The sequence below is a fragment of the Papio anubis genome, chromosome 18 (genome assembly GCF_008728515.1).
Source record: "Papio anubis isolate 15944 chromosome 18, Panubis1.0, whole genome shotgun sequence".
NCBI lineage: Eukaryota > Metazoa > Chordata > Mammalia > Primates > Cercopithecidae > Papio > Papio anubis.
Genome location: NC_044993.1, coordinates 6962632 through 6985177, shown reverse-complemented (window position 1 = coordinate 6985177; position 22546 = coordinate 6962632). Strand labels below are relative to the sequence as shown.

The 22546-nt window shown below is 42.6% G+C and overlaps 1 protein-coding gene across 3 annotated transcripts in view; it reads left to right on the top strand.

The window, feature by feature from the left end:
- Nucleotides 1–22546, top strand: part of CDH13 (cadherin 13) — a 1254348-nt gene that overhangs the window by 470253 nt on the left and 761549 nt on the right. For all 3 annotated transcript variants that reach the window (XM_017953611.2, XM_017953610.2, XM_017953612.3), the window contains one exon: nt 12089–12297. In XM_017953611.2, the coding sequence (XP_017809100.1) occupies nt 12247–12297 (51 nt within the window). In that variant the 5' untranslated portion in view covers nt 12089–12246. The remainder of the gene's footprint in view (nt 1–12088; nt 12298–22546) is intronic.

Below are 22546 nucleotides of genomic sequence, written 5' to 3'. Positions count from 1 at the left end.
TGTAGATATGGGGTCTTGCCATGTTGCCCAGTATGGTCTCAAACTCCTGGGCTCAAGTGATCTGCCTACCTGGGCCTCCCAAAGTGCTGGGATTACAGGCATGAGCCACCATGCCTGGCCAGTAAACCTTTTCTTAATGGGTAGAAGGAGAAGTACACTCTAAAAAAACTTAAATAAATAAAAAAATAATAATAAAAACAATAGTACAGTAAATATATAAACGAGTAGCATAGTTGTTTATTATCATTATCAAATATTATGTATGGTACATAATTGTATGTGCTTGACTTTTATGACTGGAAGTGCAGTAGGTTTCTTTACACCAGCATCACTACAAACACATGAGTAATACACTATACTCCAATATTATGACAGCTACGTCACTAGGCAATAGGACTTTTTCAGCTCTGTTATCATCTTACAGGGTTGCTATCATATATGTGTTCCTCTGTTGACAAAACATCGCTATGTGGCATATGACCATATTTGGACAAATATGAGGTCATGTGGCATATGACCGTATTTGGACAAATATGAGGTCATGCAAATATGAATATTTGCAGTGTTCTGGCTTGTAGCCCCACACCTGCATAGCTGTAGGACCTCAACGTACTCTCCTTCCTGGTCTTTTATTCTGGTTATTTCTGGAAGATCTCAGGGCATCTCTCACATGAATTCACAAATTCTTCTTCCATGTCCTCTCCTTCTAGCCTCTTTAATGATTAACATTCCAGGGAAACTCTTGGAGGAAGGGCCTCCCCACTGCCTTCTGTGGGCAAAGTCCATCTCCAGCATCCCCAAAGCCATGCACCCCTTAAGGTGACAACAGACCCTATGACTGCTCTAGTCTTTTCTCTACCAGAACAAAGCCCAGCTGTACTCCACTCAAAAAGGGGGCACACTGCTGCTCAGCATAACAGTTTGCTCTTAGGAAACAAAATAACAGTGGTTGAAAATACCTAAGTTGTCTGTGGTTTGTGAATCTTTGCGTTGTGTGTGTAGCTTTCTTTTCTCTGAACTGTGGATCCATGGGGCTGGACTAGGAAACCAGTACTGTGTTCCTCTCTTTCCTCTGGTCCTGCCTTTCTCTCTAGGTGCTCATGCAGAAGTAGTCCTCTTCAGAGTCCCCCTTCCTCCCCGGGTGTACCTGCTCTTGCAATGGAGAGGTAACTGGGACCTCACAAGACTCTCAAGGCATCAGAACACAATCAGGCTCTGAATCCCAATTTAGGCTTAGCCGGGACATTTTACCACATGTCCCTAGACAACTCCAACTGCAAAGCCAAACACCCTTAAAGTTAGAGTGGAGTAAATCTCTCTTCACATTAATTTACCCTAGAGAGGCACATTAAGAGAGAGACGTATACACATAATTTCTATACGCATTAAAAACTAAGGGCCTTGTCAGAGACATGTGACAGTCATGAAAATAAAATACCAAGAAGGGATCTCTGTAAATCCGAGACTTGGTGATTCTCCAAGTTGCTGAATCCATGATTTTTGTTTCGCGGAACGGGTGATTTTCAAATCAACTTACCCAAATCTTCACTTGAGTTTGTGCCATCATTCTTAGTTTTGTTTGGGGAGTTTCAAATCTGCTTAGCTGCCAAGTTGCAGTTTCTGCTATTTATTCATTCAACAAACAGGGTTGAGTATGTACTGTGTCAGGCACTATGCTATATTTAAAGTAATTCCAATTGGAAATACAAATTCGTAGTGATTACAACCACCATGGGATAGATTATGCATAGCATTCTATCAGGAAACAACCTGCCACGTTTTAAGGAATCCATGGCAAGAGGAAAACGTAAGACTGACAAAAAAAGAAAAGAAACTAGATTCAAAGCTAACAGCTCAGTTTTTAATGGTAGGTGGAGAAAAATCCCCTGAAAGCAGATGTGGCCTCTGTCTTTTTCCAAGAGGAAGCCCTTAAGGGTTACATGGCAAAAATAGGTTTCTGCTGAAGATCGTTTGACTGTATCATTCATTATGATATCTTCTGCTGACACGATAGAATTGAAACTCCATTTTATCAAAGTTGGAACTGATGCATGGAATGGAATTAAGACTGTTTTTTGTTTGTTCTGCACTTATCAAATTCTCTGAAGCCTTTGGAGGCGAAATTCACTCCTGGGTTAATCAGTCATGGTTAGAACACTCCCAGAACCTTATAGAAGCTCTGCAATGTCAGTGCTGACTCTAGGCCAAACATGGAACACAGAAGCCCAATACGCATGTTCAGGAACCAGAAGAGTAAAAAGAATCAAGGCTGTAGGGTGTGCTTACTGATTCACTCATGAATCTGACCCTGGGCGGAATTGAATGTATGTTAATGAAGGCTTGAGTGACTAGAATGCTGGCGAAATGAGAGTGTTCAGGAAAATCAAAGGAAATGCTTCCTGTTTCTTTCATTTGGGCCAGTCCAAAGAGTCTCTGGACTTAAACCTTGTGGGTACTTTAAAAGAAAGCTGGTACCTCTGGAAGCCAGTGGCATACTGAGGGATATGAAAAATATTTAAGTGATGGTCTGTATCCTGGAAAGAGTCTGTCTCATGTTTCTGAATTAAATGATACTTTAGTTGTCAGAAAGACGTTGTTTGCCATGCCCCAGCAAAGACTTTGCAGATTAACCAATATGCAGGCCCTTCATGCTGAGGAAGAATTGAATTCTGTTTTTCTAAGTAGGCAAGGAATACCAGGATAGCTGGGACTCTCCATCGCAGGCAGAACAGACAATCTACATTCTGCTGCACTGCAGCAGTGCCTAGTCTCTGTCATGTGCTGGAGACAGCTAGTATAGGTACTTCTGAGAGCTGGTAAAAATTTTAGAAAAGTTGCAAGCCAATTGAAGGTACATTGGTACCTTGAAATAAACAATGTGTAGAGCATTTAAACCACAGAAATCAGCAAATGCTACAACTCGAGACTTTTTCTATGACTAGCATATCACTGAAAGTCCTTCTCTTCTGTGTGTGCATATAAAGATCCTGGAAGTGGATCTGTGCATATCTGTCTGTGGGAGGGCTACAACTTCCAGGATGACTGATTCAGAGCCTGTAATTCTGATTCATACGCATCCTTGCACACATGTACAAGTGAAATCTGACCATCAACTCTGAAAGGGCCCCACAACTTCTGTGCAGACCAATTTGCAAAGCCTCTACAAATGCATGTAAACTGTAGGACAATTTACCCGTATAAGATGTGAGTGTATAAATCATAGATTGGCCCAAGCACACTTACAAGAATAGCATAAAATTCATAGATTAGTTCATACCTAGCTCTGCGAGCAGGACTGTTCTATATTTGGCAGATAAGTTTAAATCCATCTGCATTTCATTTTTCTTGGGATCATAACACAGCTTAATTTGCTCCCTTATCCATTTTTAGATGGTAAGAAATCTATGCCTTTTGGGTTTTCATCCCCAAGAACCGCCTTCAAAAGAAAGAAATGGAAAAGCATAAAATCAAGGTTGGGAAGATTAAGCCCCTTAATTCACATGTCAAACTTCCCGTTTCAATTGTGGTTTTGTCTCCCAGCTGAAGTTTGTCTTTTTGTGACATTTGCATTAAGCCCAGGGGACATTTTGAGTGGAAAAGCGCTGAAAGCATAATTGAAACTCTGAGTGGTGCCTTTTGTCTAATTTACAGTTTTCCCCAGGTGGGGCGTTTTTACTTCCCCCTCTCCTCTCCCAGGGTGTTCAAAGATTATCTCAAAGAATGATGTCATTATTCCAATAAATCCCCATGTACGGTATCTTATATGTGTATATTTTTTGCTTTCCAGAAGTTATTTCAAATCCATGATAAACTATGTAGGGAAGTCATTCATAGGTTCAGAAGTGTACAGATAGTTCATTTCCCCCTTCAGATAGAGATTTTGAGTATTTGTTCACAAGTTTAATTGTTTAGTCACATCTTTCAGTTATCCACATGGTGACATTCTGAGCCACCTAGGAAGTTGTCTCTATAGAAACAAGCATTTTTTAAATGGGCATAAACTATTCAGTTTTATCCTTAAATATGTCTTTGAACTCTGTGCTCAAGACACATATGGTCTTGATATCTACTTAAAAGTTTGAGAATCACTGACACTTCGGTGGCATCAACAAAGTCAATAACATCAAACAATGATGCAGGGCTGACGTCATCAGATGCACCCTTTAATAGTAAATTTAGGGTAAGATTATAATTGGTGAGAATGTAGAGTCTGTTTTCTCCAGGAGAAAGAAGAAAACATAAAAGAAAATGTTGTGGCTTGTTTCTCTTTTGAGTCAACATCTTCCTATTTATCAGAGCTGTCCTTTAGATATTGCCAAAGCCATGGCAACAGGAGCAATTTAGATTTTGCCCTTTCTAGGATTTCTGTTTTTGTCAAGACTTCATTATTTATATTAATATATTACTTCTTATCAGATACTTGGATATCAGAGCCCTGCTGGATTATAAAGCTAAGTAGGGTGGATCCAAGCATGAATTTGTTTAACTGAGGTTGGGTGGAGAGGAATGCAGTACCGGGGCCAGCATTTCTAGAGGGTGCAACAAACGTCACTGTGGAGGTTTTAGTAGATACAAGGACAAACTTACTTCTTTTGAATTTGGCTCTTTAGATTTAATATTTATTTGAAAAAATACCTAGCATATTCAACATGTATTATAAAGATTACCTTCAAATAATTTTATAATTTCAAGTGTCAGTCAGTTAAAAAAATATTAAGTACATAATTGATATGGTATGAGAGGTGGCAGTGAAATTGTGAGTCTGGAAGCTGAATGGCTAAAGGAAAGAACACATTCATCTGGAAAGACTGGCATAGCACTCAGGAGTGTGGGCTCTAGAACCAGAAACCACATTCCTGAGTTTGGATTTGACCTCAGTTCACATAATTTCTTCATAGCCTCGGTTAAGTCATGAACCTCACTAAGTCTCAGTTTCCACAGAGCAACAAAAGCTCCTACCTCAAATTGATGATATGAAGAAGACGACTTGAGGATTTATTGCAATCATGAGTGTAAAGCTCACAGCATAGTATCATTACTTTAGGAAAACTCATCCCTTACATTTGTATGAAGTTCTCTTCACCAACAATCTGTTTGGAGAATATAGAACACAACTTTGCTGATTCTGTTTTGAGCAGGACACCGTAATTTCACTCCTTTAATATCATTTTTCGTTTACAACTGTTCACATGAAGTATGTAGGACTTCACCAAAACAAGTGAAGGGATTCAACCATGGGTAAGCCTGAATCAGAACCATCAGCCCCACCCCTTTAACCCTAGCAGTGATGCCTGTAGTAACCGTTTCCATGACAACAGCCTGAGACTGGCAAGGTACCTGGCTAGAAGGAATGACAGAGGAGGAGGTAGAAAACCAGCTGGAAGAAGGAAGCTGTGTAGGAAAAGGAAAAGGTAGCTTCCTTAGTGCCCAGAATTATGGTAATCAAGGTGATCATTCTCATTCATGGAGCACCAAGCTCTGTCCTAAGTGCTTCCTGCATGTAGGCATGCATTATCTTGTTTACACATGCCATAAGGATTATAGTACCTTTCAGGGGGATGCCCACTCTACAGATAAAGACATTGAGGAGTGAAGAATATGGGTGGTGTATTAGGCCATTCTCATGCTGCTAATAAAGACATACTTGGGCCAGGGTAATTTATAAAGGAAAGAGGTGTAATTGACTCACATTTCAGCATGTCTGGGGAGGCCTCAGGAAACTTACAATCTTGGCAGAAGGGGAAGCAAACACATCCTTCTTCACATGGCAGCAGCAAGGAGAAGTGCAGGATGAAGTGGGAGAATGCCCTTTATAAAACCATCAGATCTCGTGAGAATTCACTATCACAAGAATAGCATGGAGGTAACCACCCCCGTGATTAAATTACCTCCCATTGGCTTTCTCCCATGACGCATGGCGATTACAGGAACTACAATTCAAGATGAGATTTGGGTGAGGACACAGCCAAACAGTATCAGGTGGTTTGCCCAAAGTCACAGGGCTCCTACACATAAGTCAGGATTAGAAAAGGGCTTAAAAACCTACCCTTAAAACTTACCTTTCTTGGAGCACAGAAATAACAGTTGCTGGCATGCCATGTCCCCAACTTCTACTCTTTTCCAGGAATGACTAGGAAATGTGGAGACCTGGCACCTTGACAAACAATTTATTATGTTAGGTCCTGGTTCCTGGCTCTGTCTGCATTAGATTCATCAGGGGAGCTTTTAAGAGATACTAATGCGCACAGACCCCAACTCAGCACAATTGTATCATAATCTTGGGAGAAAGCCAAGATTATGGGGCAGGTATTGCTATTCTTTTTAATGTTCCTTCAGCATTTCATAGATGGCCAGTCTTGAGAAAGAACCATGGCCTAAAGCACCAGCTCCTGAGTTGGTAAGTGGTATCAAAAATGTACAAAGACCCAATTATGCAACCATTAGCTATTTCATTTAGAAAGTCGGGAAAGGTGCTAGAAAGTATTGAGTGCCTATGATGTGCCAGGTCATGAAACTGCATTTGTTCTCTCAGTGTGACCTCACTTGGTACCTCTGATGACCCCAAAGGGGTTTGTGAGATGCCCAAGGGGACCATGTTGGGGCAACTGTCCTTTCTCCTCTTGCCCATCTATTCCTAGCAAGTAAATGTGCCCAGAGCTTGGGCTATAGAGGCAGACTGAATAGATCAGGGAAGATTCTTGCTCTAGACCTTTCTGGATATGGAACCACAAGTGAGTCAATCTCTCTGAGACTCAGTCTCTTCTCCTGTAAAATTTAATATGATGCCTATAGATTATAGACTGTGCATTCTCAGTGGGGCTATATTTCCCCCAAGGGGGTGAAATAGGTTCGAGGGTGGGGGTACAAAAATTGCACTTACAAATGTAAAGTACAGATATACTTGTAGTACCTAAACAGATATAAGTATATCTGTGATATTAAAATTTAGCAGGAATAGTGGCAATTAGAAAAAAATTCTTAGAAGAGTCCTAAGAGGAGTAGATAATGAAAAAAACAAAAGTTGAGCAACCCTGCTGTAGAACTGCTATAAGGCTAAAAGGAAGTATAGCTTGTACAGTCCTTTGTGTAGAGCCTAGCTCTCAGGGACCACTCAATGAATAGTAGATGCCATGACTGTTGTCTGTCCAAGCATCACTTCATTCAAAATGCACACACTGATTGCAACCATTCTCTGGGGCTATGCAAGTTTTACTGGCATTATGGGGACAGATAAGGCACCATGTCTGACTTCACCAATGAGCTAGGTCAAAGCCAAGCACAACGGCTGAGGGCCATTCTAAATGGATGCCCGTGGGGTCTAGGGGCCAAGGGGAGAGCATGGCTGAGTTCTTCATTTCCTTCCACTCCCTATTGCTGGGTTCAATGAAGTCAAGAGGTCACTAGGGGCCTCTTATCCCAATTCACAGGCTTGCCAGAAGCCTCTTGCTCACAGCACAGAAGGGAGACCCCTCCGCCAATCCTCTACCATTACTAAAGCATCATTTTGCTCTGGAGAGTAACTGAGCAAAGTGGAATTATTACTGATGGCCTCCCATATGGAAGAACATTCTGTTCATTGTCGGAGATGTAAAGATGAATGAAAGAACAAGACTCCATTTCTGCTCGTGGTTCTGGTGCAAAAAACAAATACATAATATGGACACATTGATATAACATGATATAAAAGGTTCTATGTGCAGGAAATTCTGGGAACATAAAGAGAATGTTTGAAGAAGTTGCTTGAGTTGAATTTTGAAGAATAAGCACGAGTTAACAGGGTGCAGAAGGTGAGAAATGCCTTCTGCAGAAAGGGAGCACTATACACAGAGGGTGGGATGGTACAGGAGTGAGACACAAGAGTGGGTGAAGTGTGAGGTACGCAGTGAAAACAAAGGCAGAGGGGAGGCTGATGGACAGCCTAGTCATGGAGGACCTTGAGTGCTAAGTATTGTTTTGCAATGAAGATCCATAATTATATGAGACTCAGTTGGAGAAAAGCTAGTGTTATAGTTGCAACAGGAGAATCCAAGGCTTCCTCCAAGGAACAGGGCTGTGTGGCCCCTAGAACCCCACGTTGCCTGGACTCAGCTTATCTCCATTCTAACTTCCTTGCATTCTCACTTGCTGTCTGTGCCAATCGTACCAGCTTACTTCCAGTTCTGTAGAAGCCACAGGACCTTTGCATATGTTGTGGTTTTCTCTGCCTAAGTAATAGGTCCCCAATTACTTATAAGAGTATTAAATTAATGTCTGTCTTCCACATTAGACTTCAAACTAGGGACTGTGCCTGTCTTTGTTCAACATCATAACCTCAGCATCTAGCATTATGTAGGTTCTCAGTAAATATTTATGGAAGGAAGAAAGGGTAGGAAGAAGGAACTTAGCTGTGAATCTAGAACCCCCACAGACTTTCGTATGCCTTTTCCTCTACCCCGTTCACTCCCCAGCTGAGACTGTCTTCTTTGATTCTGTTCAAGGGTTAGGGCTAGAACCTCATGCTGGCAGTTGAAGCAGTAATTTCCCATCAGGCCTTGTCATTTGAGTAATTTTCCTCCAGTGGATGAGTACTAATTGATGACAACAATGAAAGCAGCCTTGGTGTCACTCCTTCATAGTTCACTTCCAAAAACTGAAACTAAGCATGTTCAATTAATCTTGGCTACCAACATGATTAGAGAAAGTGAGCAAGTGTCTGAGAACTGCAGGCTCCCCAGAGTCCACTTGTGTGTCTGTGCAAAGATGGCCCTAAAGCTGACTTAGCCACGGAAAGCCTTAGAACCTTTGCAGAGTGACCAAGAGGCACCGGACAATGCAATGCTCTTCCAAACCAAGCAGGAACATGAAAACAGGACTGAGAAGGGCAATCACAGCTCTCTACAGTAGTCCTTGCTTGTCCTCAGAGAATGTGTTCCAAGACCCACAGTGGATACCTTCATCCATGGATACTACCCAACCCTATATATGCTATTTGTCCTATACATACATAGCTATATTAAAGTTTAATTTACAAATTAGGAACAGTAAAATATTAACAACAACAGCTAATGATACAATAGAACAATTATGACAATAATCAAAATGGCACATAATTTGAAACTTATCAATTGTATATTTCTGGAATTTCCCATTTAATATTTTCAGACCTGGGTTGACTATGGTATCTGGAATTGCCGAAAGCAAAGCCCTGGAGATGGGGGAACTACTGTAGTCAGGTTCTGATAGGATTTCAGAAGGATTGTATTCTCTATGGGGTATTGTCTTTATTGAAAACGTGCAGTGGTGAGAGACAAGTGGACCAGGGTTCAAATCCTGGCTGATCATTTACAACCTGTGTGTATTGGGCACCAACTTTGCCCTCTATGAGCCTCAGTTTCCTTATCTAGAAACTGTAGGAGAAGGGGATCAAAATAGTACTTCATTTGTTGTCCTTGTAAAGATTAACTAAGATGATGTGTGCAAAATGTGTAGCACCGATCCTTGAATGTGGAAAGTACTCAGTCTGAATTATCCACTATTATTATCAGTTAATATGATTATTATCACCCTAAGTATAATCTTCCCAGAGTAGAAATACCAGTTTAGATTTTCAGATATTTATATGGCTTTCACAGTGTGCTAGGATCTATGTAGATGAGCTTAGATTTTCAGATATTTGACTTTAAGTGTGCTAGAACCTATCTAGCTGTTGTTACCAAAACATGTATACAAGAAAGTTGCTAGCGAGAATATTTGGAGCCCCAAACTGGAAATAGTCTCGATACCAATCGACAGTAGAATAGATAAATAGATTCAATACAGCCACATAATGGAATACTGTATGATGATTAAGATAAATATGGTAACCTGGATACTATACAGTGATCAATGATTATTATTATAGTGATTAGAATAAACTAGCGTGACTCACAGTCACATGATGAATCTCATGGAATGTAATGTTGAATGAAGAAGCCAAACAGGAGAGAATGCATACTGTATGATCCCATTAGATGCCGTGCAAATGTAGGTAAAACAAATCTATGGTATTAGAAGTTAGAATAATGTAGCCTCTGGGGCAGAGGGTAGGAATTTTACTCAGAAAGGGAGGGGACTGGTAATGTGTCATGTTATGGTCTGGGTGCTGGGCAGTTGGGTGTGCTTACTTTGTAAAAATTCATTGGGTTGTATATTCTGATTTATGCACTTTTCTGTGTCTACATTATGCTTCGATTAAAGGTTTACTAAACAAATGAGCCTGTTCAGCAGAGAGCAAAAAGCACGTAGTACAATTCTCTGCTTACCCATAAGGGGCCTGAAAGTTTACAGCACGAGGCAGACAGGCAAATGCACGTACAGATAATGAGTTGTGATACCCATAATAATAGAATTATGTACCACATGTAGAATCACCATTGAGGGGAGCACGATCAGCCGTCACAGCCTCTGCTTGTGTCAATGCTCTGTGCTCCATGTGGTTCATGCAGGGGGCCCATCTTCCCCATTCCTTCCCACACATGACTAAGCCATTCCACGCAGGAACTTTACTCACATCTGTCCACTCTCCATATCAGCACCACTGCCTTCATTTTGGACAGCCATCTTTGTTACAACATTGAACTTGAAAGTGGTTCTCTTGGCCTCTCTTCCTGCCCTTCTTTAAATCACTTGGTATAACCCAGATCTGCCAAGTTATAATCTTTGTATTGGGTCCTCCGGATTCTTAAACAGCATCCTGTGGGCCGGGCACAGGGGCTCATGCCTGTAATCCCAGTTCTTTGAGAGGCCTGAGGTCAGGAGTTCGAGACCAGCCTGGCCAACATGGTGAAACCCCCATCTCTACTAAAAATACAAAAATTAGCCAGGCATGGTGGCATGCACCTATAATCCCAGCTACCCAGGAGGCTGAGACAGGAGAATCGCTGGAACCTGGAGGCAGAGGCTGCAGTCAGCCAAGATCATGCCACTGCACTCCAGTCTGGATGACAGAGCAAGACTCTGTCCAAAAAAAAAAAAAAAAAATAGCACCCTGTGTGATTCTGATGCACCCCAATCCTTGAGAAGCACTGCTCTCCACTGGAAGCAGAGCACACACCTGATCTTGACCCTCTCCACACCACAAATCGTCCAGGGCTACCAGAAAGCGCCCTAACTTACTGACTTTTCCCAACTTGTCTCCCAAAGACATTTTCAGCCTCATTTCCACCCTTCCCTTCTAGATCCCCACCATTCTAGATTCCCACCATCCCTGCCCCATTTTAAGTTTGCCTCTATTCGCCTAAAAACATATGGACTATTCCATATGGACTGAGCGTGAAAGAAATGTAGTTACTCAAAGTAAATTAAGGAGCTGTTTTCAGAAGAAAGGAAATGGATGATGGATAAACAAGAAAAGGTGGCCCACTAGAATTGTATATGGTGCTGCATATTGTGCTGTATACATATATGGTGTATGGGTATGTGTACATGTATATATTACATGCATATACCATATGTATGTATATGGTCCTGTATGTGTATATGGTGTATATGTATGTATATACCATATACATGTGTATGTATATGTGTATACTGTATACATGTATATGCATATCGTTAATTCTCATTCCCTGAATCTGTTTTGCTATTTAGCCCTCATCCCTGTACCTTTGCATAGCCTATAATGTCTTCTACATTCTTAAGAGCCTTCTCATCTCCTGCTTATCTTCAATACCCAGCTCAAATATCGTCTCTGTCAGCTCTCTTCAATGCTCCTGAGCACCCTGTGGTTCTGCTCAGTCACCCACACATGCCAAGATTAGATCACTTCCCTCAAATGTCACTCTGCCAGATCTGACTCTTCACTCTACTGAGAACACACTCAAGTGTGCATTCTCAGAGCTTAGCACCTGCCTGGAACATGAGAGGTCGTCAAGGACATGTCTTGATTGAGTGAAGTCCATCAGCACAAAGTCACTTGGGTACAAGCGGCTTGCTGTGGGATAAAGGGTAGCGTTTGTGAGCTCTGGGGTGGGGAACTATGTGGCAATTCACACTTAACAGGTCAGAAATATCTCAGAGCTAAGCTGCCCAACCTACTCATGATCCTTCTGTTGTTTTCTTTGTTTCCCAGTGACCTTCAGTGACTGTAAGGGAAATGACAAGCTACGCTATGAGGTCTCAAGCCCATACTTCAAGGTGAACAGCGATGGCGGCTTATTTGCCCTGAGAAACATAACTGCAGTGGGCAAGACTCTGTTCGTCCATGCACGGACTCCCCATGCAGAAGATATGGCAGAACTCGTGATTGTCGGGGGGAGAGACATCCAGGGCTCCTTGCAGGTAACACATCTGTTTGAGATAACTTGGGTTCAAGGAGGACATTAGGTTCTGTCTGTCTTATGTGGAAAGTGAGTCTTTATTTTATTATGTTAGCTAAGATTCTCTTTGTTATTCTTGTTGCAAATGACAGAAATCCAACTCTAAAAATGTAGGGGGGAGGGGCAGTGGGAATTAATTGAGTCGTGTAACTAATTTAGGGATAGTTCATGGATTAATTCATGGAACTATTTAAGGGATACTTCTGCCTTCAGGAATGGCTATGTACTGGTGTCCAAATCAGCTTTAATCGCTATGCATCTTGTGGCTCCATTTTCCTTTTATTAGATATACTGAGACAGTCACATGTCTTCCTACCTCCCAAGGTGGAGGTCTCAGGAACTCCCCTCATTCTCCTGGTCTGAAGTCGCCTGAGCAAGCATCTCTTCAAGATAATGCTAACAAAACCTTGAAATTGAATTTCGTACGTTAGATCATGTGCCTACCCCTGAACTAAACATGGTGTCCATTGGGTTGTGATGTTCTGGTTGGCCACGTCTTGGTCACAGTTCTTTTCCTGAAGCCAGGGCAGAGTCAGCCCTATTCACCTGAAAACACATGGACTGAGAGTGAAAGAAATGTAGTTCCTCAAAGTAAATTAAAGAGCTGTTTCCAGAGGAAAGGAAATGGATGGTGGATAGGCAAGAAACAGTGGCCCACTAGAATTATATGTGGTGCTGCATATTGTGCTGTACACCTATATGGGTGTATGTTTATGTGTACATAAGTGTACACATATACATTACATGCACATATACCATATGTATGTACGTGGTGCTGTATGTGTATATGGTGTATATGTCTGTGTATATGATATACAGGTATATGTACCATATACCTATGTGTATATGTATACATACATAGGGTATATGTGCATATAATGTATACACATATGTATACATCCACATTTAATATGTCAGAGATATCTCAAAGCTAAGCTGCCCAACCTACTCATGCTCCTTCCGTTGTTTTGTTTTGTTTCCCAGTGACCTTCAGTGACTTCAGTATATGTATGTGTGTATACATATATATGTATATGTATATGTAATTGTTTATGGTTCTGTATATGTATATGGTGTATATATACATCTATGCATGTACATCCACATTTAACAGGTCATAGGTATCTCAGAGCTAAGCTGCCCAACCTACTCCTGCTCCTTCTGTTTTTTGTTTCCCAATGACTTTTGGTGACTGCAGTATATATATGTGTGTGTATATGTGTGTACATATGTACAGGCATACACATATTGTATTTGCACATCTACTGTGTATATGTATGTGTGTATATGTGTATATGTATATACAGGCATACACATACTGTATACGCACATATATTGTGTATATGTATGTGTATATGTATATACAGGCATACACATACTGTATTTGCACATATACTGTGTATATGTATGTGTGCATATGTGTATATGTATGTACAGGCATACACATACTGTATATGCACATATACTGTGTATATGTATGTGTGTATATGTATATATGTATATACAGGCATACACATACTGTATATGCACATATACTATGTATATACATACACACATGGTATATCTGTATTATATGTGTGTGTTATTGCATATGGTGCTTCTCCTTTTCTAGGCAGCAGTGCTTGTTCCCTTCCACAAGCACATGCATGCTGATCCCTGCACTCCCACACGTATGCATACTTTATGAGTGTCACAAACTGCCATTCAGGCTTCCCGACTGTGCCATTCAGAGACTTTTTGCTACCACTGACTCACTCCTTCTTCACCAGGAGCTCAGAGACTCTACCTTCATGAGAAAAGGAGGGCAAGACACACAGCAAAACTCCAGCCAAACAATGACTTAACGATGGCATGCCCCTGCTTGGCATGCCTAGCCTTCTCTCCTATCTGCGAGCTTGGTCTTCCTCAATTTTCCACAGCCCCTAATTCACATCCCTTTTCTCCATCTGCCATATTACCCATATCCCTGCTTGATCTACTCATTTTGTTCAGTGGTGGAGCGAGCGTGGGTCACACAGCTGGGAGCAGAGACAGTACGACTGGCAATGTGAGAGTTACCTTCCTACCAGTGCTGTCTGTGTGATCTTGAGAGCATCATATAGCTTCTTTATCTACAGAGTAGAGAGGTTAAACAGCCTGCAGTGGCAAATAAGTGGCTCATGTGCCACTCTACTGTCACCATGCTTATGGCAGATATTGCTAATAACCCCTGGCTTAGCCTGAGTGTCCTTCTCAGTGCAGTGCTTCTGGAACCTACTATCAATTGATCATCTTGCGATGTTTCTGAGGATGGAATCTATCTGCCATTCCTGGGCTGGATGAACTTCACAATTCCCCTTCAGTATCTGTGAAGCTGTGAGTTAAGGGTAGATGGCAACCTAAAAATGAATGCACGGCGTGTCAGTCATGTTTCAGAGCAAACAGGATATTGGTGAATTCATACCAGTGTGGAAATCCATTGACACCACAAAGGCAAGCTTTTCTCTTACTTAGCCATGACCCTTTTCACAGCATCTCACTAATCTGTGATATAAATTATGTGGCAAATATCTAAAGCAACAAAGTTGCCAGGATGTACAGCAAAAACAATGTTCCATAGAAACACGTAAATGGTATGGTTAGGGGATTTGCCCATGGGCTTGAATGCATTTAGATAGCGATTGTTCATCATGAATGGTGGCCCATCTTTTTATCTGGAAAAGAGACGCTGTCATAGTATTTTGCTTGAAAGAGAGCAGAAGGGGTTCTGTGCAGGTTCTTGGGGCCAACTCCACCTTGAGGGGCTGGGAGAGCTGGGTTCGTTACGAAAACTCAGCCACGCGTTGTTGGTCCCCTGAGTTCCCGTGAGATGCCATCTAGAGACAAAGCTCCCCTGAGCCCTGGCTGTTTCTCGCTTGCCGCTATCTGTAAGCAATTTCGACAAAACTTGGCTGTGATTGTTTTTGCTTCTTATAAAGCGGGCGGAGGCTGCCGTGTCCTTCAGTTTGCCAGACTTCAGCAGAACAGGGCGTTCATCTCCCACCTCCAGTAATTTTATAAGATTTGAAAAAAGGCTTTGTGAAGATGTGTAGCTGTGTCCTTCCTAAAAATGCCTCAAAAAAGGAAAAAAAAAGAAAAAGAAAATGAAGGGAAAACAAAATAGCCAAAGAATCCCTCTGAAGAGAGCACATACCTCAATGGATATGCAGTTGGGATGTTTGCGGGTCCTACTGTGTGCAGCCAAGTGGGCCAGCTGCTGGAGGGGAAAATCAGAGAGTGCCTGAGTCAGCTCAGCTCCTGCTGGGGAGGGAATATGAATGTGTGCATTGATGCTTGGGTAGCAGGCGGGGAGCTAACGATGATTGATGATCTGTGCATTTGGAGAGGGGAGAGGTCAAGGGCAGCTGGGCTGGTCCTCAGAGCACAACCATGTGCCAGGTGTTGCTTTATGGACTACAAGCGCTGACTCATGTAATCTCCTTAGCAATTGGAGGCAGATGCTACTGTCTTCTGCCTCATAGTGACTTTTTACTGATTTTACTGATGGAGGAACTGAGGCACAAAGAGGCAAGTGACATTTCCAAGGTCTAAAAATGAATGAGAAGATGGATGGAAATGAGACTTGAGCCCGGGCAGCCTGGCCTCTGAGTCCATGCCTCCAACTCCTCGATGAGCTGGACTTTGAAGGACGGGTCATTGTGCATAGTTGGGAGGGTCCACAAGGGAAATGTTGGACTGTCCGCATAGTGCTTCTCTTCATAGCTGTGTTACCTTCAGTCAGTTGCTTTGCCTCCTGAGCCTCTATGTAGTTTTGATTTTTTCATCTGTAACATAGGGATAATAGACTTGTTTGGATCTTCATGTGGATTAAATGAGACAATATGTGTAGCAGTAATACGTAGCACTCAGCTGATGCTGCAGCCATGACCAATACCTGTTGCTTACATAATACTTACTATGTGCTAAACCCTGGGTTTATCCAAGTCTTTCATCCTCACAACAATATGCTAATGGAAGCTGTTACTGGTGCTATTATCATTTGCATCTCCTGGGTGAGGAGACTGAGACACAATGGGGCTGTTTCTTGCTCTGGCCACTTAGCTAGTAGGTGGCAGAGTTGGGGCCCAAACCTCAGCAGTGTCTGGAATTCTCTTCTTTTTTTTTTGGAGTCAGGATCTCAGTCCAATCTCAGTCTGGAGTGCAATGGTACAATCTCAGCTCACTGCAACCTCCACCTCCTGGGTTCAAGTGATTCTCTTGCCTCAGCCTTCTGAGTGACTGAGATTACAGGCACCCACCACCACAGCTGGCTACTTTTTGTATTTTTAGTAGAGACGGGATTTCACCATGTTGGCCAGACTGGTCTGGAACTCCTGACCTTAAGTGATCCTCCTGCCTCAGCCTCCCAAAGTGCTGGGATTACAGGTGTGAGCCACGGTACCCAACCTGGAGCTCTCTGCTTTATCAGTAGGTTCTATTGGCTCAGCATCTGGAACAGAATAAGCTTGCACAATGTTCACTCCCACAAAGGCAATTATAACAGAGGCAAGCAAGATTTGCAACCCAGAATGTCAGATCGTCAGGACCAGCTCAGTGCCCTTCCCACTTTCCCTCTTCCCATGGCTGAACCTGATAGAACACTCCTGCGGCTGCCTGTAAATTCTGACTCTTGATGCCTGGCTCCCACTCTGCATCCCTCTTCCTTGCACCCTGCATCCTGCTTCTTCCCAGCCCTTTGGTTGGTGATGCTGTTGTGCAGCCTGGGTGCAATTCATCTTCACATTCTCAGCCGGGAGCTCTGCAGTTCCCGGAGATGATTTGGCTGTACCTCAGGGATTAGCCTGCACACCCATGCTCCCCACACAAGCCACGGTCCGGCATCCCAGGGTCCACTTTTCTGGGCCAGAGGAAGCTGGAACAGAGAGGGAATGCTAAATAAAAGCATGGAAACAGGTGGGCAGACAGGATAGAGACAGCATCTGAAGACCAGGAGGAGGGATTCTAGATTGATGTGACAGGAGCTAGGAAGCCATGGTAGGTTTTTAAGCAGAGAAACAGGCAGGATAAAAATAATCCTTGGTGATGTTCATCCAGGAACCTTGACTGGAGTAGGGGGAGACTAGAGCTACTAGTTAAAATAATAGCTACCACTATTTTTTGAGAACTGATATCATGAAGCTTTTTTAAGGTCATGCATCTCAGTCTATGTTTAGCATAAGTTATTTCTAATTCTCACAACCTCCCTGTGGGGTTGCTGAGATTACCTCTTCCTGCAGATATGAGAACCTGGCCAAGAGACCCTAACTTGAAACTGACGGAAATGAGAGTGAAATTCTGGCCTCTGCCTAGATACCCATTCTCCTTCCTGCCACTTTGCTGCTGGAAGGCTGTGCCACTAAGGGAGGCTGCTGCCATCGCCCATGGGTCTAGGAGATGAGAGCATCAGTTAGAGCAACATGGGAGCAATGGAGGGAAACCAGACGCAAGATTTGCCAAAAAGGAAGAAAGAGCCAGGATCCAGTATCTGGATGATTCCAGATTGTCTAGCCTGGAGGATGGGGATGAATTGGACAAGTCAGGAAATAAATGTTAGGGAAAGCCTTGAGGGTGTTGATTTAGATGCTCCTAGGGACATCCTTATAGAGATGTCCAGGAGTCAATGGGCAATATGGGACTGGCTGTTAGAGTACAAACTGGAAGGAAGAACAGCATGGTGGTAGGAGTTTTGGCTTATGTTGAACATGAGTGGGTTCAGATTTCTGCTATATCACTTACTCATTGTGTGACTTGGGCAGGTGACTCAGTTATCTGAATCCCAATATCCTCATCTATCAAATAGGGATAAGAATAGTCTATGTCACAGAGTTGTTCTCCTGGGCATAGCACCAGACATCAAGGGACACAGTTCCCATCAATGGTATAATTTTGGAGCCTCTGGAGGAAGGATAAGGAACCGAGGGCTAAGTGTATTCACTGAGGCCCTGAGACAAAAGCCAGAGATAGGGGACAGGAGGAGAAAGTAAAGCCAATGAAAAGAAAGAGAAGGCATACTCAGAGAGGTAGGTGGGACCGCCAGCCTAACCAAAAACGGTACGATTTCACACTTGCTCATTTCATGTCACTGTGTTTTGGAAGGGAAGATTCTCTCAGGCAAATGTAATCAGAGTGAAGCCTATTTTAGCTGTGGTAACTGGAGCCTGGCTCTTCTTTAGTAAAAGAAGCCTGGCCTCTCTTATTTTTACCTGCTACTTATGACCCCAAATCTGTGAAGTCTGATTGTTAATGATTTAATTATAGACTCACAAGCTATTTCTGCATTTTTAATGGGCTTCCCAGAATCTAGTACCTGCCTGGGTTATGTAAGACCACCTTAGATCTGAGTAGGCAGAAGAGCAGTTTAATTCCAAGTCTTCTGACAGGCTCTGACAAATTGTTATGGAAGACAGTGAGGTTAACCTTCCATGCACAAGAGGGCTCTCCAGTCTGTGGAAGGTCAGGATGAACCTGACACACCAAGTTATGTCTGGACAGAATCATGACTTTTCCCCACCAAATCTGCTATTTCTCATGGCCCGACAAGGATGAAAGGAAAAACAGTGGATAAGGGGCGGGTGTGTGTGTGTGTGTTTGTGTGCACACATGTGTGTTTACCTTGTATGTAGTTTCAAAAGTTTACACAGAAAAGCTCTGTGCTTCGTTCCTCATGCAGAAATGTCTTTATCTGCCATGTAAATGGGACTCAACGACTTCATTTTCTGGCCTGGCCAACAAAAACACTCACAAACGAAAAACACCATACTGACTCTTTCTTTCTGAGTTAAGAAGTTGTAGCTTGCCTGACTATAGATCATGGCAAGTAATTCTGACATCAGTTGAAGAACTTGATGAAGTCAGGTTGGGAAGTGACGTCAAGGAGCGTAGAGGAATTTATTCTGACGTTGGGTTTGGGAATTAAAAAGACTGTACCTCCAGTCTTCATCTTGAAACATGGAAGCCCACACTCAGCAGTGGTAGAATTTAGATGCCTATGGCCAGGCAGCCAGTCCTTATGAACAAAGCAAAAGTCTCCCCTGGCCCAGGTTCCCATGGAGAGTTATGGGGGCCACAGGTTATGGGCTTGGATCCAGCTTCCCCGGTCCCAGTCTGGAGTTACTCCTCAAATGCAGTCTGATCACTTCACTCCTCTGCTTAATAGGCCCTCACTTCCTGATCAGCTCACCTGGCCTTGGGGATGAATTCTAAAGACAGCACATGTCTGAAAACGTCCTTTGTGGTTTAGTCTGACTGATCTCTGCAGCCTTCTTTCAAGTCGCATTCCTGCTCATCTCTAAGTGGCTTGACCTGTGGAAATGTCACCTTCTCCAAGAGCCTTCCCTGCCTGTCACCCCCACCTCTTGTCCCCATCCCAAGGAAGGATCTCCCCTACTGGTCTCACTCTTGGCATCAGTGCTTTTCCTTTGTGGCCTTCCTCTCAATTTGTAATTATGTATTTATTTTCTTGTTCAGGTGTTTAATGTCTGCCTCAGATGAATATAGGAACAAAGTCTCTTTCCTCCCTTCCTTGTTTCTTTCCCTCCTTCCTTCCTGTGTGTTCACCTCTCTGTCCTCAGCACCCTGCCTAGTGCCTGGCACATAGTATTCAGTAGATGCCTTTTGAATAAATATATGAGTGGAGCAAGTTACCCCTCTCACTCCCTACATTGAACTCTGCCTCCTGCAACACCAAATCACTTGTGGTTTCTTGAATTGGCCAAGCTTTCCCATCCCTTCACACTGGCTACTCCTCTGTCTGAACATTGTTCCCTCTGCTGTGGTTCCACCTACCCTATGGTCAGCGCCATTGATATTTCAGAACCAGCCAAGATTTTCCTTCTTTGGGAACAGCTCTCTGAATATCCCCTAGCTGGTTAGGTGTTCTTTCTCTAGGCTCCTGTAGACCCCTGCCTGGCTCTCTCTACTCATAGTACTAAATGAAACAGTCTGCTTTCTTCCGCTTGTGTCTGTCTTGATGCTGAGCTCCTGAGCTCACAGCCCTCGCTCCCATGCAGCAGACTAAGATCACTCTGGAGCCAGACCACCTTGGCATGAATCCTAGCGCTACACTCACTACCTCTGCTCCAGGTTTCTCAGCTGGAAAAGGGGTTCATAATTGTGTGACCCTCACGGGGATGTTGTGAGGATTCAATGAATTAACACGTGTATTAGTCAAGGTTCTCTAAAGACACAGAACTAATATGATAGATGAATATATGAAGGGGAGTTTATTAGGAGAATTGACTCACATAATCACAAGGTAAAGTCCCATAGCAGGTCATCTGCAAGCTGAGAAGCCAGGAAGCCAGTCTGAGTCACAAAACCTCAAAAGTAGGGAAGGCGATAGTGCAGCCTTTAGTCTGTGACTGAAGGCCCCAGAGTTTCTGGTAAATCTCTGGTGTAAGTCCAACAGTCCAAAAGCTAAAGAACTTGGAGTCTGATGTTCGAGGCCAGGAAGCATCCAGCATGGGACAAAGATAAAGGCCAGAAGACTCAGCCAGTCTGTTCTTTCCATGCCTAGTTTTATGCTGGCAGCTGATTAGTTGATGCCCACCCAGATTGAGAGTAGTCTGCTTTTCCCAGTCCACTGACTCAAATGTTAATCTCCTTTGGCAACACCCTCACAGAAACACCCAGAAACAATATTTTGCATCCTTCAATCCAATCAAGTTGACACTCAATATTAACCATCACAGCATCCAAAGAACTTAGGACAGTCGGTGTCCCACAAGAAACTGGAATTACTCATAGTGATTGCATTGTCAAAGCCAGACCTATAATAAATGTTCAGCTAATGAACGAGGCAAACTGAGATGGCCCATTCCTCCATCCATACCCAACATGACCAAATTCTATGATTTCTGCAACCTGTATGGATTCAGGATTATGGGCGAAGTTACACCATCACCAGTCTTATTCCTGAGGCCGCTCACTTTATGGGAAGCACTGACTAAACTTCCTAGAGAAGAGATTATTTCTACAGGTCCACTTAATAAACTCCAAAAGACCTGGCAGTATTTAAAAGTTGATTATGAACAATTTACACTTCTTAACTAGAAGTCAATACAAGTTGCCTCAATAAAGGGAAACTGGTCTCTTAATCAAGTTGCTTCAATTAAATGCAAAAAAATATTTCTCCCTTTTTTGTAATTACAAGAATTTCTCAAAAATAAAACAAAAAGGGAAAGTTATGACAGAAGCTGAAAACGCTAAATTTAAGGCTCGTTTGTCATGCTTGTTCATCATTATGGCAAACATGCAATTTAAAAGACATAATTTTGGCTCCTAATCCAGTTTCAAGAATCAGGATGGAAATGGTTCCAAAAAATAAAACAAAAGGAGCAATCAGTAGAAGGGGCCACTTGGGAGAAACAGTTGTTTTTGTTTTTAATTTTTTTAATAAAAATGTAAAATATATCATCAATTGCCCAAAAGCCAGTGACACTGCTAATATGTCACTCGCTCCATTGGGAGGTGACAACTTTTAAATCCACTACTTCTCAGAATCTCAGGATCCATTTCGTAAGTACTTTGAGGAAAACCTGGAGCTAATTGCCCCCTGTTGCTATACACATACATTCATGGGGATATTTAGCAAAAATTTTTGTGGATGATACTAAGAGGCACCTGAAATCACCCAAAATCGGAAACGAACCACACATTTATCAGCCACATGACACTGAAAAGTTACCTAACTTCTCTGAGGTTCAGTTTTCTCATCTGTACAATGGACATAATACCCTGGCTTTGTGTAGGTACCATCATGAGACACGTGAAATAAAACAAGTGTCATGCCTAACTCAATGCCTCGTTAATAGATGATTCTCAATAATTGATCAATTATTCTTAAGTGAAGTAGCCAGTAAGTTGCTATCACTTCTATACATTTTTCCCCCCTTTCCTGATCTCACACATTCTAGACAAAAATACTTTTGCACATTTGTTACTGAGATAAACTGCAATTTTTTTCAACTCTGAGCCAACCATTTGAATCCTCTGTTTTGGCCATGATTCCATCTAACCTTCAAGACACCTGACACACTGTAGACATGTGACTTTACTTTATTTCTTTAAGACAAGAGTGTCCCCCACCCACCTGTCTGAGTACCAGTCTGTGGTCTGTTAGAATCCAGGCTGCACTGCAAGAAGTGAGTGGCAGGTGAGCAAGCAAAGTTTCATCTGTATTTACAGCCACTCCC